Source organism: Podarcis cretensis, assembly GCF_951804945.1.
Source record: "Podarcis cretensis genome assembly, chromosome: 3".
In the NCBI taxonomy this organism is placed as follows: domain Eukaryota; kingdom Metazoa; phylum Chordata; class Lepidosauria; order Squamata; family Lacertidae; genus Podarcis; species Podarcis cretensis.
The window spans coordinates 55,957,610-55,975,470 of NC_137172.1; the positions used below are offsets into that span (position 1 = coordinate 55,957,610).

The 17,861-nt window shown below is 39.7% G+C and overlaps 1 protein-coding gene across 13 annotated transcripts in view; it reads right to left on the bottom strand.

The window, feature by feature from the left end:
* Positions 1-2,756: 2,756 nt before the first annotated feature.
* ARID1B (AT-rich interaction domain 1B) overlaps positions 2,757-17,861 on the bottom strand; it is a 365,703-nt gene continuing 350,598 nt past the window's right edge. For 9 of the 13 annotated variants that reach the window (XM_079971476.1, XM_079971472.1, XM_079971474.1 and 6 more), the window contains 5 exons: positions 15,831-15,947; positions 12,597-12,693; positions 9,631-10,417; positions 8,366-8,496; positions 2,757-5,862 (listed from right to left, as the gene is read on the bottom strand). In XM_079971476.1, the coding sequence (XP_079827602.1) occupies positions 4,138-5,862; positions 8,366-8,496; positions 9,631-10,417; positions 12,597-12,693; positions 15,831-15,947 (2,857 nt within the window). In that variant the 3' untranslated portion in view covers positions 2,757-4,137. The remainder of the gene's footprint in view (positions 5,863-8,365; positions 8,497-9,630; positions 10,418-12,596; positions 12,694-15,830; positions 15,948-17,861) is intronic. The other 4 variants (XM_079971468.1, XM_079971467.1, XM_079971478.1 and 1 more) reach the window with 1 other exon arrangement.

Consider the following 17,861-nt stretch of genomic DNA (forward strand, 5'->3'; position numbering starts at 1 on the left):
GTTTGCTATTGAGAGACCCTGCTCTGTCAAAGTGGCAAAAAAGGGCTTCAGGGCACAGCCCAAGAAGACTCAAGTGTTGTTGGTATTGGATTATTTCAGAGGTATCTCTCTGCTGTTTCTTTGTTGTCTTCCCTTTCTTTTTTGGGCACTTGAAAAAGAAGGACACATGCATACAGAGGTAGATTCCTTTGCTCTTAACACATGAAAGTCAAATGTCATAAAGAGAATGTAAGCAGGTTACAATAGCAGCGAATGAAAATCATTTCACCTCCAGACTTCCTGCTGGTCAGTGATGTCTTGGTGTGCAAAAATATCTTCTTTTCTGTGAATGAGTAGGAAACGATCTGGCTCAAAGCCAACACAATTATTGTACAGTTAAACAGTGAATTTGCTCGTGTATCAATTCCTTCATATCTTGTTTGTCCTGAAGGAATGCTCCTTTTCTTAAAAGAATTAACTTCCCGATCCTAACACATATTAAGAAACACTTACCTTCGTTTTTAACAATTTATCTGGCAGCCCTATACAGCATTTTAGATCATCTATACAAACTTGCTCAGATGAGCTGAAAGAGCAATTAATAAGCAGAAACCGTCCTATAATTATTCTTTCCAATCCACTGCTGGTGATATGTAAGACTTTCCCAACTGGGGCTCTCCAAATGTTTTGGACTACAACTCCCATCAGCCCAAACTAGAATGGCCAATGGTCAGGGACAGTTGTCCAATACTTCTCCAGGGCACCAAGTTGGGGAAGGCAAGTTTACACATCAGCAGCTTACAAAACACGTTTAGTCGATTACAGCATCCCCCCAAAAGCCCCTTTATTTAGAGCACACACTGCACAGTGTTTTTCTTTCCAGTTAGTGCCATTTCACAATTTCACTTTTTGATGGCTAATCTGTTAAAACCATTTTGACCACAATGATAGAGTGGTGGAGCAGGTCAAATCTACTCCATGAACCAGCAACTCCGATGAAATTGATATGGTTCTTTCTTCATAGTCAGCACCATTCAAGTGTTTTTTAGCCATGCTTAAATGGCGCATTGAGGGGTTTTTTTACCCCAGTCATAACTTAACTACTTAATCAGTGCAGTACAAACAGACATAACAAAGACAGAAAGAGTGGAGGTCAAGTATGGGTTCTGAAAACAGGCTGAATCCATGCAAAACTTCTTTGTATAACCTAGCTAAGAAGTTAGAAGAGCCTTAGCTAGAGCTCCCCACCATTGAGTGCTTTTTAAAAATAGCTGCCTAAATCTGCTTCTGTGCAGTTACAAGTGGGCTATAATTTAACATATATTTCTGAATGCATTGTTATGCAAGAGACAAAGAGGAGAGACTGTTACTATGGGCGATATAAGAGTGAATAGATTACAGCAGAAGAAGGAAAAATTACTTTTTGTGACACAAGGGAGTCACGTTTCAAACCTGGATGATAATAGTATGTACTTTGCCTGTCCATTAAATTATCTTCTTTATTAATGTGTTAGAGCAAGTTATACGAACAAGATTATCAGGATGCCTACTGGGATAACATATTTTCCAGGAGTCCCATAGTGACTAAAAATGGAGAAAAAAACTGAGAAATATGCAGGATCTCCTAACCAAGTCAGCATTTAAGATGAAACAGCAATCAGTGTGTCTTTTTATAGGAAAGGAGTAATTCTTGAAATATGCCCCTTAAGGCCCTGTTCTGTAAGACCCCTTAACACTTTTGGTGAGAGTTCTGAGCAGCAATTCATTCTTTGCCAAAGCAATGTGAAAGTAATTTCTCTGTTGCTACAACTCTGGAAAGAGATGAAGAACCACCAATGATTTACTTCCTTCCCAGATGAATGCCATTCTTACAAAGGGTGATGTTAGTGTGGGAAGGAACTATGCCATTGGCTTTGCCACCAATGGTTTCTGAATTGCTTCCCATAAAATAATCTGAAGTCATTTAACAATAAAAGCATCAACATTAAGACATATATAAAACAAATTCAGGTTCAATACAGATACAAAATGGGACAAAAATCTTCACTTAGAATGTGTTCTGGGAAAAGGAAGGTCTTCAATAGGTGCCCACCGAATTTGAGGGAATTCCAAAGGGCAAGTGCTGAAGGCTTGATTCCGACATCATACAGAATGGACCTCCTGATGAGATGGTATCTGTATTCATCCAGTGTTTCTGGAGCAGTAGGGAAAGAATACATTGCAAAGTGGATCCTTTGCTGCTGCCTCATTCATTTCCATGAGAGGACCAAATTAGTACATTCAAAGAAATCTGCTTGCAAATCTGCTTCCTCCATTAAGATGTGGCAGTTGTGAGTGAATTATTATTGAAGCTCCTTTGACCAAATAAACAAAAAAACAACACTGGATCAAGCTTCTGAATGTCTATAAAGGGTATGATCAGAGTATAAGCTGGCTCTTTCCTACTAATTGCTGCCAGATATAAATATATTTTACCAATGGTTATTTTATTCAAAAACTTACTTCCATCCTTGAATGTAGCATCCTCTATGGACATACAGTGGAAATGATCAGCAGGTAACTCTCATTTGCTTTTTGTAAGTAAAAAAATTCCACCATTTTGGTCTGCTTTTTGCAAATACTGACTAGCAGCCATTATTTCTGTGCTTGTTGCAACATCAGATTAAAATACTTCATGCTCAACCACTGCGGCTAAGAAGAAAATAGTAAGCTTCCCTCTTACCAACTGAACTGGTTTGACCTTATGGTGAAATGAGAACATTATTCAAGAACACCCATCACAGTGCTTAACAAGATTTAATGTACATTTATTCTTAACATGTGGAACATATAAAGATTTTATACTGAATAAATGATAATTCATTAAGCCAGAGGAAAAGGAGGAATTTACATCAAGTTTTTTTGTCTTTTTTTAAACTACATTATTTTGAAATACAAATGCGGATTCTTCTCACTGAAAAATCTTTGAAGTTGTTTTTCTTCCTTTTTTCCTGTATAAGTATTATTTTTCCTGTAGACTGGTAACCAATTTCTTAAATCAATCCATAAGTAACCATTTCCACATCTTGATTTATAAAGCAAGTTGTGAGCAACTGCTCTCCCGAAATAGAGCATGACTTTATACATACAGAAACTTGTACATTACCCTCGTGGTGGTGTTTTTCTGTTACTGTTTTTTAGAGACATGGCCCGAACAAAATAATAATAATAATAATAATTATAATAATAATAATAAAATTAAGTCTACCATCACTTTGTAGTTACCACATCATGAAAAAAAAATCCTTGTACGTATTTAAAAAAAGAGAGATGAGGGTATGTTTAATGTACAACTTCTATATACATCACGGCCCTTAGGCAATAAAAAAATATTTAAAATGATTAAAAGGAATTGTGAAGAACTGTCACTGTGGAAGGTCAAACAATAGATACTGATGTGACAGTTCTGGTGAGGAAGCAATTCATGTTGATCGTCTTCAGGTTTGTGTTTTAACTTTCCTAAAGAATTTGTTTTGCTCCTAGCCTAATGTAACCATTCTCCTGCAGAGAAACCAAGATAATTTCATATGCATACTACGGACCGACCCCCTTCCTTGATCCGCTACACCTACATCACTAACTTTCTTCTATTGCACAGAGTGCTTTGGGCAACGGCATAAAGGGTGGTTGGGTTTTCTTTCATTCTTCAAAAATAAAACACACAGTAACTTAGTATATTTCCCCCACTTTTGCGCTTCAGAGTGGTGAGCCTTCCCCCCCGCCTCTCAAATCATGTTTTGCAACATTTTAACCCTCAGTATCCCTAGTTTGCTTCCCCTCCCAAAAAATATGTGATACAAACATGCAAAAAAATAAAAAATAATTTTTTTTGAAAAGGATATCTATGGAAAAGAAGTGTGACCTTTGAATGTACTAGACAGACTTTGGTTAAAAAAATAAAATAAAAAGATGTACTTATACACATAGACAGCAAATATTAATTCCATAACTGTTCAAATTAATATTTTTTTTAATTCCCAATTGGTAAATAGTGAATGGGGCAGAGGAGCAAAGATTCTTTTTTTCCTTCTTCCTACACTGGATAAACAAGTACAGAAAACAGCCAGTTATATGTGACCCTCTAATCTCCACTCACACATGCTTGGCTTCTCACTTATGTCATAACTGCCCAATCTGAAAAAGTACATCACAGATGACAGATGCAACCAGAGAGTTCAGGACAGCAGATATTGAGATATCCAGCAAACGTCCTTCGTGCAATAGGAACTCTGAGCGATTCTCCTCCACCCGGGCCATGGCCAGCAAAGCCTTGGCTGCCCTGCACATCATGTCTACGCTAGGTGGCTCCAGAGGCGGGGGCTGCATGTGCATGAGGTTATGCTGGCTCTGCTGGTACTGGGCCATAGTGACCCCATCCTCAAGGAAGCTTATCAAGTTTCCGATGCTTCCCTTCTGCACAGCAATCGCCCTTGCTGCTAATGTGTCCCCCTGGGCAAGGTTCGATAAGAGTGCCATGGACATTTCTCGGCAGACTGGATTTTTGCGGTCCCCAACGTACCTAACTAAAGTAGCATAGAGTTTCTCCTGACGACTGAATGGGGGAGTGGCCAAGATAAGGTCCACATTATTGTCTTGGATACTGAGTTTACACAGGGTTTCCAGTACAAGTCTCTGAGGCGACAGGACTGAGTTGGGCCCCACAGTTGGAAAAGGATCCTGTGCCTCTGCAGATGGGCACACCATCCAGTGCAGTAAGCCATCCAAAATTGGCAAACAGATGCTTTCCGTGTAAGCAGATAAGTCTAGCTGCCCAGAAATGTTGGCTAATGTGACCAATGTATTATCCCTCAAGACCTCAAGGCAGTCCCACCACCACTCATCCTTGCTGCAGGCCACCCCTTTGTCCGCCTCTTCCTCTTTTTCATATGTCTGTGGTGCACGCTTTCTTTCTGGGTGTTCATGATGGAGAAGTATCAACTTTCCTAAGATCAGCACCAAGCCCGGATGTTTTGACATTTCAGCATCATTGCCAGGCACAAAAGACAAGCTGCGGACAATGTTTGACACACAGATGCAACGTTTGGCCAAAGAGTCCTGCCAGTGAGTTATGGTGCATAGAGGAGTCTCATCCCGACTCCGTGGCTCATCCTCTAGCAACTTGATATTCCGATGACTTTTGGCTTGGTGGATCCCAAATGGAAATTTACTGCTATCTGTCTGAGAACTAGAGTCTGAGTCTTCAGACAGTGCTCCTGGGCGAGCTGACAAGACATCGTCAATGGTGGCTGATATGCTTTTGTCTTGCTGTTCCTCAGGTTCTCTTTTCCCCTCCACATTCTTCTTTTTACTTGAAGAGTTGGATGGAAGAGGCGGTTTCCTGTGAGGAGGAATCTCCATCTTACTCTCAAAGTGGGTCTGGATGTGTTCGGTTGTATCACCCCCACCCAGCTGCCAGTGGAGGAGACCACTGTTGAATTCCTGAACACGCCCCAGCTGGTCAGATCGGTCAACAACAAATAAGTTGTTTTTCTTTACGATTTTTATTGGCAGCTTGTCAAACTTACTGGCTTGTTTTGGCCTCTCACTTGGATCAGCAATGGCACCAGGGGGAGCAAGAACAGTGCTCTTCTCTTCTTCAGGGTTTTCATTTTCCTCTTCTTCCTCTTCCTCATCCTCAAATTCACCAAAATAATCAATACATTCATCATTGTTTTCTTCTTTGCTGGCTTCTTGCGTTGCAGACTGGGCATCCTCTTTCTGGGCTGAATTATGATCAAGTATTTTTGGTCCTGGATGTCCAACTTCATATTCCATGAGGATTCCAAATATATCTATCAGGCATTTTCTAAAGTATTCCACCAAAAGCTCAAGAAAACCAGATAACTGAAGAAACAAAAAATAACATAAGAATGTTAAAAGGAACATTTCAGGTGACATGGAATTGTGTTGGCAGCAGTAGGCATACTTTCAGAAAGATGTTAATTTACTTTTCATTTTACACATAAAACAAACCTTGTTGGGGCATTCTCTAAATGTAGGCATTTAGTGATCTGGGAATACTAAAAAGATTTAATGGAGTAATAAAAATATAAAGTATTCATAACCCTTGTAGTTCTCACATTATAAAGGAAATCCCCAAACTGTATTTAATTTAATATTAAAAGTTTTTATTATTTATTATTTTATTTTTTATTTTATCCCACAATTGAACTTTTTGGATCTTACAAAATAGTCACAATTATTAAAACACACACAGGCACACAAACTGAGTCTTCCTCTGGAATAAAGAGTCTTCCCTCTGCCCTCAGAGGAAGAAAACCTATGGATACAACTCCACTTACACTGTGTCCTTGTAATGTTTTCTTAGTGGAATGGTGGAATACAGGGGTACAAGGAAAGTACCTACATTTGAAGTCAGGGTGAGTGAGGCCACTTTGCCATGGCCATTTGCTTCTTAAAATTCATGAATTTCTATTTTGCTGAAATTATTGCAAAGAGACATTCTACCCCACATGCATTTATTGAAACCAGATCTCCCACTCTCCCCCACCCACATTATCCCAGGAAGTCTCTGGACAGGCTATGGCATGTCCTCATCTAAATTTATCCACACACTAACCATGTGAAGGAACTTAGATGGAGAAATAGATACTGAATATGGATTTGAGCTGGCTCATAATTCCTATTTTCCAGCTCATAAATGTTGGTAGTAGCCCTTCAACATACATATCTATAGCGTGATTTATAGCACTTCAGTGTTCTAAAAGCCAAAAAAGTAAAAACAATTCTTTTCTAATTTACAAAAGGTTTCCTGTCTGGTGTCCTGGAAATGATTACTACTCATTTCAGGTGATCAAGCAAGTGGCTATTTACAAACCTGTTCATTGTTCCATATTGCATGAAATGATGCACTCATAACTACTTGTGAATAAGGAACCAAGCCAGAATAATTGCCACACTTACAATTCTCACCCTGCAAGGAATCTAGCAGCAGTGGCAGATCACAAAAGGGTTTTCATACTGCTTCTTAATCCCTATAGTGCAAGTCTTTTGCATCAAAGAGATCAGTCTTCTCTAGTGATATCTTGTGATATTTAGTAGAAACTTTCTTTAGTAGAATCTAGCAGAAATTTACTTTCAATTGAAATATAACATTAATTTGCAAAAAGAAGGTGAATGTAAGAGGCTTGGTTCTGGAAGAGGTGAAGTCTTTTGAAAGTATGGCCCCACAAATTGTGATCTTTTATGTCATATTATTTAAATATTTTTCCCTCTCCCATCTCCCACACCTTTCCTAATTCTGTGACGCACTTTAGTCTTCAAGTTAAGGAAGAGCTGACAATATATCAGTAGTAGCCAAGATAGTTTTCATGTCTGTGATAAGCTCTTGAAGGCTTTTATTACCAACTGATGTGCTCCATCCAAGGCATTCTTGAGTTCCTCCTGCTGTTAGTAAAAGCTATATGCAGCATAAATGTTCAACCAGGAAAAAAATATTGGCTTGGATTTAAAGATGCTCTTGTACAAAGCACTTTTTGCTGATTCCTCCATCTGAGTACAGCTTCCTGTACCCTGTTCTGTTCAAGAAGGCCCCTTGATTCCCAACAGTGTCTTTTAGTTGAGGAGCTGAGGGAAAGAGGGAACTGGAAAACCCTGCTGTGAGAAGCGGTCTGTTCTCACATCTTAAGAACCAAGCTGCTGTAAGAGAGCTTTGATTAAAAAAAAAACTGATTTAATTATGAAGGGTCAGTCTTTGAAACATTGAATGACTAGGGGATTTGAGTGGTGTTTTCAATGGTGATTCTATGTTTCAGCCTCACTTTGTATTTATTAAATGGCAGGTAAATTCAACTTTTTGTTGAGCTTTAGAGGGTGGGGTAAAATCACTTTAAAGTTATGGTGCTGCTAATTATGTGACACGTATTTTATGTGAATTGCTAATCTTGTACAGAAGAGCATATCATTGAACTCCATGGGGACTAGCCTTATATCAGGTGAGACCACTGGTCCATCTAGCCCAGCTATTGCCTACACTGAATGGCAGCAGCAATCCCAGGGTTTCAGATGGGGATACTCCCTGTCCAACATGGAAACGCTTTCTTCTACAGAAAGCTACGGCCTTCTGCAGAAGAAGCATATACTCTGCCACTGAGCTATGGCCCACCATGAATTGCTAATGCTCTTTCTTATTATGCAACATGTTTTGTACTGCCTTATTTTGTTGTCAACTGCCCTATGACCGTTTTAGATGAAGGAAAATATCTGTCTGTCTGTCTGTCTGTCTGTCTGTCTGTCTATCTATCTATCTATCTATCTATCTACCTATCTATCTATGACATTAGGAGGTTTCAGATAAATAAGACTTCCGGAGAAATATCAAACCTACCTGAGAGAGATTGAAAGTAGCAACAGTATTGTCATCATACAGAAGGATATTAATAGTATCTAAAGCCCAAGTACTTTCAGCAAGAAGGCCTGATTTAAGTGACATCATCACCCTCCAAGCCTCAGGAGTCACTGGAAAATAAGAAAACAAAGCATTAATAAACATTCTGTCTAAAGGAGATCCAGAGGCTAGATTTCAAATGACATACAGATTTTGGATTAGTGAGAAGAAGGGATGCTTTTATTCCAGATTATGGTATGAATAGTCACAGTTCCCTTGTTAGGTTCAGGAATGGCAACTCTCATATGCAGAATTCACTAGCATGCCTTCCACTGAACACAACACTGAATTATATTAAATACAGCAGGAAAAACTGCCTATTTAAGATGAAAAAAGCCATGTTGCTATTTTGAGAACTGGCTGAATAAAACAGCACAGAAGGTTAATCTGTGGCTAACAAACATGGTCGTTAGCTATCATGCTGTGTTATGCAAATTGAAGAGATGATCCACTCTTAAACATTAGGAGTTGAGAGGAACAAAATATGTTTGATTAATAAGGCTTTTGGCTATCCTTTCAAGCTAACTAAGGAATGTACACAAGGGTGCGTGTTTGTGTGTGTCACACCCACTTCTGGGTGCAGATTGAAACCACTTTTGAAGAACTGTTAGGATTTGAGGAAAATCAGATTTAATCTTGCAGTTCTCAGACCCAGCTTGGATTTTTTGAGTACAGATACTTTTTTCTGCATAATCATATGTTATCTTCTGAGCCCTCATAATGTCTACTCAAAATGCATGCTTGTAAGAAAACAAAGTATACTTTGGTTCTCCAAAGTATACTTTGAATTTCCTCTTGGGGAAGAGGGAGTGAAAAATGGCCATAGACGTAACCAAATGATCCAGAAGTAACCAAAACAGTGTCCCCTTCATTAGTTGTTGGATTCTAGCTCCCCTGTGCCTAAATGAAATCACATAAATCCTGCTTATTTCAGGAAGAAACCAAATGTCAGAAACAGCAGGAGGACAACACCTAATATGAAAACTTTAATAAAACACACAGTTACAGTAACTTCTTGCCTAAGTATGCAGTGCCCTTCTTCATATAAGTAGATTAAGTGGTGGGGTGAAAATGGTCACTCCTGCTATGAAATTTGGGCATGGTTGCAATTTAACAAAGGTAATTTCTCAACGTAAGTTTACAAAACTGCAGCCTTTAAAATATTGTAATTAAAAAGAGACTCCTTTTCATTGTCTAGCACTTACCTATATCTTTTGAGGTAATCTTTCGTCTTGGTTTCAAGACTGGCTGGGATGCTTCTACAGAGCCTGGAGGAAAAGTTATTTCCCTCCTAATTGGTGGTGGCTGGGTTGGAGGACCTGCGACCTGTGAGACTGGAACAGTGGGCATAACTTTCGGCATCTTCATGGAGGGCAGGAAAGGGGATTTACTTGGAGACATACGGTTTTCATGGGAGCGTGGGAAGGATGCAGGACTAGGCGCTCGAGAGATGTGGTTTGGCATCGACGGCGTCGTCTGGTAAGATGACTGAGGAGGTCGAGTGATAGGCTGCATGGAGGCAGAGGATGACATGTAAGAAGGCTGACGTTGGTTGACATGAGAAGGCCACTGGCTTTCATGGTTTATCCTCTGGTCAGGGACCATCATATCTTCAGTGCGGTTCATCCCTGGATAAGGTGGGGCCTGTGCAGGGCCTCCAGGGCCTTGCCTATTTTGATATGGGTAAGACATATCGTTTCTTGTGGGCCACATGTTCTGTTGGGGGCCTTCACTGGAGGCTGATGACTGCATAGGACCACCAATCATCTGAGGAGGTATTCCATGTTGCTGCATTTGTCCCGGTGCCTGCATTCTCTCTCGGCTATAAGGATATGGATACTGTCCCTGTATGGGCCTTCGGTCTGGTCCAGAGTAAGCACTGTACTGGTTAAACATATCCTGCTGCTGGCCACTATACTGCATATTAAACATATCTCCTTCATGGCGTTTTGCTGGGGGCCCATACATGCCATCCATATGCCGTTTGTAGTTCTGAAAAGGAGGAACAACATGAATAAGCTTTAAAATACAATGAAAATATTATTTTTCATAGGAAGATGCATATTCCACAGTCAACCAATGAGATTTGCTACCACAAGACATAGTAATGGCTACCAACTTGATTCTTTTAAAAGGGGTTAGACAGATTCATGGAGGATAAGGCTATCAAAGGCTACCAAGTCCTGATGACTATGTATTATCTCCAGCATGCCTCTGAGTACCAATTGTTGGGGGATTATGAATGGAATAGTGCTATTGCACTCATGTCCTGTGTGTGAGCTTCCTGTAAGCATCTCTTTGAGCAGTGTGAGAACAGATTGCTAGACCTTTGGTCTGAACCAGCAGGGCTCTTATTAATTTCTTATGGCAGAAGCATTTGAGGCTACATTATACAGATTTTGGTAAAAATATAACATACTTTGATTAGTGTTTTCATTAACATATAATGCCTTTTAAATTATTTCAGTAAATACATATGAATTGGCAGAAAATCCATCTTTCAGCTCTGGTGTACAAGAAGTAGAAAAAATGATTATTTTAGTGGCGAACAAAAAATGCTTGAAGATGATATATGAGACAGCCCTTTCATTTTCGGAGGTAGTTCTGATGTGTTTATAACTTTATGTTTAAAAGATAGTTAGCCTAAGGCTAATACATCTCATGTTAGTTCTCATTCCAGTGAAGCGTGGTAAAAAAATTATTGGTTATTTTTTGACATATCCAAGTTTGAAAAAACAATGTTTCTTTATTAGTAAGGTCATTTTTAAGACTTTTGTTTAAGATACATAAAACTGATAGTCTCTATAATTTTGAAGCTCGCTATAACTTTCTTTTCAGAAAATGAGACACAATAAAGCATATAAAATGGTATGAATGTATCACATGAGTAAAAGCACCTGGGATGCAAGATGTCTTCAACGAACACTAAAATAAAACAGAGAGAACTTTCCCCACATGCTTTTAGCATGTCAGAGGCCCTCTTGAAGGTGCTACCACCACCAGATGTTCAGGGGAAGGTGGTTAGAACCATCCCAATTTTCTCATATAAGAAAACAGCAGACTAAGCTTTTTAGGAGACTTTTGCCTCTAAGTGAAGGGAGTAATTGGATGCTCTATGTTGTGTTGGCTATGGGTTGTATCGAGCACAGTCTAACTTCCCCCTCCTCTCCTCCCCCTGCAGCCCCCAGACACCCCCTAAAACTGCCCCAAGAGTCCCCCAACCTTCTGGAACACATTTCCACTTTTGGAACAGCAGCATTGGATTAAATCCTATGATTCTTGGTTACTGTTTTGTATTGAGATATATTTAAGGATATTTTCAGAAAGATATATACATAGGTATGATGTTTGTATGCTCAGAGCAAGCTATATGCTCAGAGCAAGCCAATTCTTATGTAGCCAAAAGAGTATCATCTGTGTACAAGACAAAAGAATCAGCAGGACTTAAGAATCCATTTTTTTCTGTGTGTGTGTGGAGACATTGTTAACTGGGAGAGAGGAAGAACAGAATGAAATAAAGGTTGGCTGGCTGCTGGGGCCCTGGATAAAGGAATGCTACAGCTGCACTTCCCACTAGAAAGCTGCTTTGAGAGTTTTACTGGGAAATAGGATATAAACATTATCCAACAAATTAACTTGGAACTTGGCTGTTGTGTGGCAATGGCAGCCTCAGCTATAACTTTTCTGCCCTATCTTTTGGATAGGTTTAAGACAAACAACTTTGCAATTTGTAAATATTCACTTGGCCCCTTCATTCTCTTGCTAGCCTTCATGTTTCAACAGAGGTGGGGGTTTTCTTCTTGCCTCCTTTCCCACTGGATTTAGCTATCTGAAGTGAATGAAGATAACATAGAAACAGCCCTCCTCCCCCTACCAACATTATTGGGGATATGTCCTTTGTCTTTGTACATTGTCTATGCACTGGCATCAAATCTCCCTCAGTAAAAAACCCCCAAACCCATCCTGTTCCGTGTGTCACTGAATCAGCTATTCACAACTATGAAACATTCCATACAAAAGGATCCACAAATATGCAGTCATAGGCCTGGCAATGTCTTTTCTGTCTATCAGTGGAATTCATCCTAATGTTGCATTCTGTTTTTCAATGTCCGTATGCATGGATTTCTAGAATGAACTTTGCAGAGGGAAAATGACAACCACAAATGTTTACCTGCTGTTGTGGAAACATTCCAGGTTGGTGTCCTCCATAGGGTGGCTGTCCTGAAGGAGGTACTTGCACTGGATATTGCGGCCCATATTGTTCATGCCTGCAATGAGGAATGTGAGATACTAATTAGTACAGACTATTCCCCAATTATAAACGGAGAACTGTTTATAAGAAGACCTGAAGCTCTCCACAGAACCTCCCTTCTGTTCCATCATACCGCCTGTCAACAACAAAATGTTATTTGTTAAAACAGAAGTTTTGTTCATGGGGGGGGGGGTGCTTGGGCTGCAGCTCAGTTTGGTTCAGTGGCACTATATCAGAGTAAATTTATTTCAGTCTTATAAAAAAAAGTAGAAGTAGTTGTGTAGGCTTGGATCTGAGAATAGAACATACCTACTGCTGCAGGTAGGAGGCAACATATGACATGGATGTATGCCTGATTTACAAGTTTTCTGCTTTCCTTTAATCTCTTATGAGAGATGGAAATACTGTAGCAACTGAGTGAATTACTGGTATCCCAGGATCATGTGCAACTTCTGTTTAGAGTGCTGGGGACATATAATTCCAGTATCCAAGCTTCCACCTCACCTCACCTCACCTCACTTGCAAATATCTGAATGAACTGAAAGCTTTGAAGTCAAAATTATGTGCCCATCCTACAGTAGAAACAAATCCAACTGAGAGGTTGAAGTTGATTCTGCGTTTTAGTCACACAGTGATGATGAAATCTATGGTTAGCCAATAGTGTTAGAATATTACACTTTAATAAAATTATTTATGTAAACAGAAATATTTTATTCAGAGCTTTAAGGCAAATTTATAATTGAACTGGAATACATAAAGTTAAACCAATTTTCTTTGAAAGTGAAATTAAACTTGTCAAAAGTCCTCCTTGTTGCACAGGAAGATTGGGGAGTGTGTAAGCCTGATGCTTTGCTTGAGCTTCATGAGCTTAATCAACTTATTACTAAATTATGGTTTAGTACAGGAGTAGCCAGCATGATGTCCCCCAGATGTTATGGATTACAACTCCCATCATCCCTGATCATTGGCTATGCTTGCTGAGGCTGGTGGGAGTTAAACTACCCTGGGTTAGAGCTACAGTCATACCTCGGGATGAATACGCTTCAGGTTGAGCATTTTCGGGTTGCGCTCTGTGGCGACCCGGAAGTAACGGAACACGTTACTTCCGGGTTTTGCCGCTCGCGCATGCGCAGACACGCAAAATGACATTATGCGCATGCGCGGAAGCGAATCGCGACCCGCGCAGTTGCGTCTTACGTTCCTTTCAGGATGCGAACGGGACTCCAGAACGGATACCGTTTGCATCCAGAGGTACCACTGTGCATGTGAATACATGCATCGCAAGAACTTCATGTAAGCAGCTTCATTATGTTTATTACATATTATGTTGAGAACTCAAGAGCTTTAGGTACACCTTGAAACTTACCTGGGTAACTTGGGTAACAGTGCGGAGTACTGTATCTAATTTTGATGGGAGACCCCAAACTGGATATAACTTAATTTGCTATAATATAACATCCAAACCATCTTGTCTCAGATTAAAAGCACGACCTTAAGACTCATTTATCCAGCAAATAAACATCTAGGATCGCTCTTGCAATTAGTCAGTTAGTGCAGTGATTCCATGGACCCCCTGTGCCCTTCCCAAATCTGCTCCAGAGAATTGGAGGAACCCCCAAAACAGATTTAGGGTGTGTGTGGGGAACAGGGCAGTGAGTCTTTGAAATAATGGAAATACTTCATGGAATACTTCCTAGGGGACCCTGCCTGTGGAATACTTTTTCTAAGTTAGCTCACATGGCACCAAATTTGATGTCAATCCCATGCCAGGTGACAACTTGTTATTTTGCTATTTAAAATGTGTAAATTGTCCTTGAAATGTATTAATATAAACAAACCATATGATCTAAGGTATTTAATTTGCTACAGAGCCCCTTACACTGGAATAACCATACAGACACAAATCTAAAATAGGCAATAATTAGCAACTAGAATATTAATACTCAGGACATAAGAAAATAAGCTTCTTTACCTGTTAAACCAAGGATGCCTCCTTGGTAAGGCTGGAATAAGCCACCTTGTGTGCTCTTACTGGGACATATTTCTTTTATGTTCAATGTATGCTATGGTAGTGTGTGTAGCTCTGTGTTCTGCATGCAAGCAGCTTCACTCTCAGCTATAAAAGATCTCTGTCTGAAAGGCCCTCAGTCTGTGCTGACAGCACCGAGATACCTCTAGCCCTTCTTTCAAATCCCTTCTCAAACCTCAGTCCTCATTCCCAACCTTTAAGCACATGGAACTGCATTTGCTTGCATTATTTTCTCCCTCCCTTTGTCTTTCCTCCCTCCCCTCTATTGTCTTCCCTCCCATTGTCTACCTTAAGCTCCTTGAAAGTAGGGATTTGCCTATTTTGCCCATGTAACTGTAAGGTGCCATGTATGGTGATGGCACTGGATGTATGTATAGATGTCATATTCATAGAAGCTCCACTGGCTATACAAATATATGATGTTTTTTTATATCTCTGCAGCACTTCTTAAATATTCTCAATGAGTTACAGTTGTAAAATTTGATTTTAAAAATGTCTGACAGAATGAGGTTTAAGGGAAAAGTCAAAGGTCTGCTTTCACCCTAGAGAGCAGACTCAGTTCATGCTGACGTCTGCAAGTGAGAGATGTCTGTGCATATATATGCTGGAATTCTAGCTCCTAGAGGGTTCCACTTAAAAACATAAGCCATATTTCAAGGAATCTCAATTAATTTGTTTACAAAATGTTGCAACCAAAGAAAGGCATGGGAGCCTCAACATTTAATGACTAAATTTAAAGTAAAAGGTTAAGAACAGTACTTCATGTGTATATATGAGCAAAATAACAATTTTATTTTGATTTATGGAAGTAGAAGGGCTTTTGCAATCCCATGTTCTCTAGAAGTACAAAATGAACATACTGTTATAATCTAAAACCGAAATAATGAAAAGCCAGACATCAAGCTCCTGTAAGTTCTGGAAACACTCCATCGACATGGCTGCTGAGCCACTGCTACTGTTCTCAAAGGAGTCAATGATGCCAGGGAACGGCAGAAGTCCCATTGAAAGAAAAGAGGCTATGCAGCAACAATGCTTGGTAAATTGCACCTTCTGCCCAGTGGCTCTTAAGATTTAAAATTATCTGGTTAACACAGGCATTTGAAACAAATTAAATTGTTGTTCACCTTTGCTGCCCAGGGTAACGGTTAGGAGAGTACATGCTTGGGTCACTGTTTGAAGGCACCATGTTGCTTTGACCAGGTGCTCCCATACTGCCTTCAGGACCCAGCCCATGATCCGACCTAAAAATGACAAAGGAAACCTCATGCTGTAAAAAGCACTTATTCTTTCAATCTGCTAAAAAAAAATTAAAAAAATAAAAAAATTAAGGCATAGCCGGTTTGGGCTCCAGATCTCTCAGGGACTCAAAGTGTTATTGAGACCATTGCAGTTTATTTCTTCAAGGAATAAATGTATGGCACCTATTTTATGCTGCTCTTGATTGTGAAATTCAGCCTACTGAAACCTGAAACATGGAAATAGCTACACATGGGAGGGGGGAGGGACAAATGACATGCCACTTACAGTTCTGTGACTTCTATTACTAACAGTAAAAAAAATAACAAAACAACTTAGTTTGACAAAATTCAAGATGTTCTGAAATTAGCTTAATTTTAGTTTGGCCTTCAAACACTAGATGTTTTGAGAATATTTGGTAGAGATTATTTCTAATAATTAGAGTTTCATGTTGCAGTTTCACATTTTTTTTTAAAAAAAGTGTGTGTGTGTGTGTGTGTGTGTGTGTGTGTGTGTATAGGCAAATTTGTTATTTAGCTCTTTAGTGAGGTTGTGGGACAAAACACTTCTAACCGGTAAAATATATTTTCCTTTGCACTAATCCTTTCTGTTGGTATCCAGAGCTTATAATAGAATCATAGATCTGTAGAATTGGGAGGGATCCTGAAGGTTATCTAATCCAACCCCATGCAATGAAAGAATCTCTACTACTAGCTTTTTCAAAAGTCTTTATTAATATAATTAAGAAATAATCCATTCTAGCTACTGAACCAATGACAATGGGATTATAGTTATAACCTCATTACAGGAGCAATGCCTCTCAAATACAGAGGCAGGAAGCTAAATTACTGGGACATGGAGCAAAACATAGTCTACATGCTTTGTTTTTATTGAAAAGAAGAAAAAGGGGCTTCTTCGTTTTTTGTTTTACTAGTGCTGTGCCAAATTCACTGCAAATGTCACTATTTTGAAGAGAGAGAAAAAAGGTTTGCAAAAACCCCTGTACCTTCCATTATTTCATGCATTTTGCCATATTTGTATCCAGCCATTGTTCCCCTCCCCAAACTATTTGAGTGCAATTATGATGACGATGATGATTATTTTACCTAAAAAGACTTTTGTGCTTGATCCCAAGCAATCACCATCATATAGACAATCAGACCTGGCTACATGGTGATATCACTTAGGGCAAAGAAAGCTCTCCAACTGACCTGACTCTAAATAGCTGGAGGGGAATGCACAAGTAACCATGCTGACACTCTCTGTCTTGCTCTGCTGTTCGTTTCTCTGGCTGCCAAGGTAAGACTTTTATTCCAATTACATGTAGTTCTTGTTAGTCAGAATGTAGATGAGGATACGCATCCTACTGAAAGTAGTGCTGTGTACATGGCAGAGATCAAAGTCTGGATATACACTGGATTACTTTCAATGGGACATGCAATTAGGTGCACATGCAAACGTGCACCCACATTTTGGCCCATTTGTCCACTATGCTTTGGCAATGGGGATCTGCTCCCTCTTTCTGACACCCACCTCCTCATGAACATTTTTACACCTTTTTGCAAAGGAGTCTGAAAAATCACCCAAAAGAGTGGAGTGCAGTGTGTCAGGGCTAAAATGTTCATTAAGAGCAAACACATGTCAGCTCAGTCATGATGACGCCCCTCCAAATAAGAATTCCAATATACCCAACAACATACCTAAATTTCCTTATGCAGCCACACCCCTCACTTACTGATTCCTTGTATGGTGGGGGGAGAGGATAGACTCAGTTTTTACTAATGTTTTTACTCTAATTGATTCAGGAGATTGCTACATTACAGATGGGGAGCCTGTGGCCCCGTACAAGTTTTTTGGGCTGCAACTGGGTATAGTCCAACATTACCTGGAGGGCAATGGGTTTGCCATCCCTGGCCTAG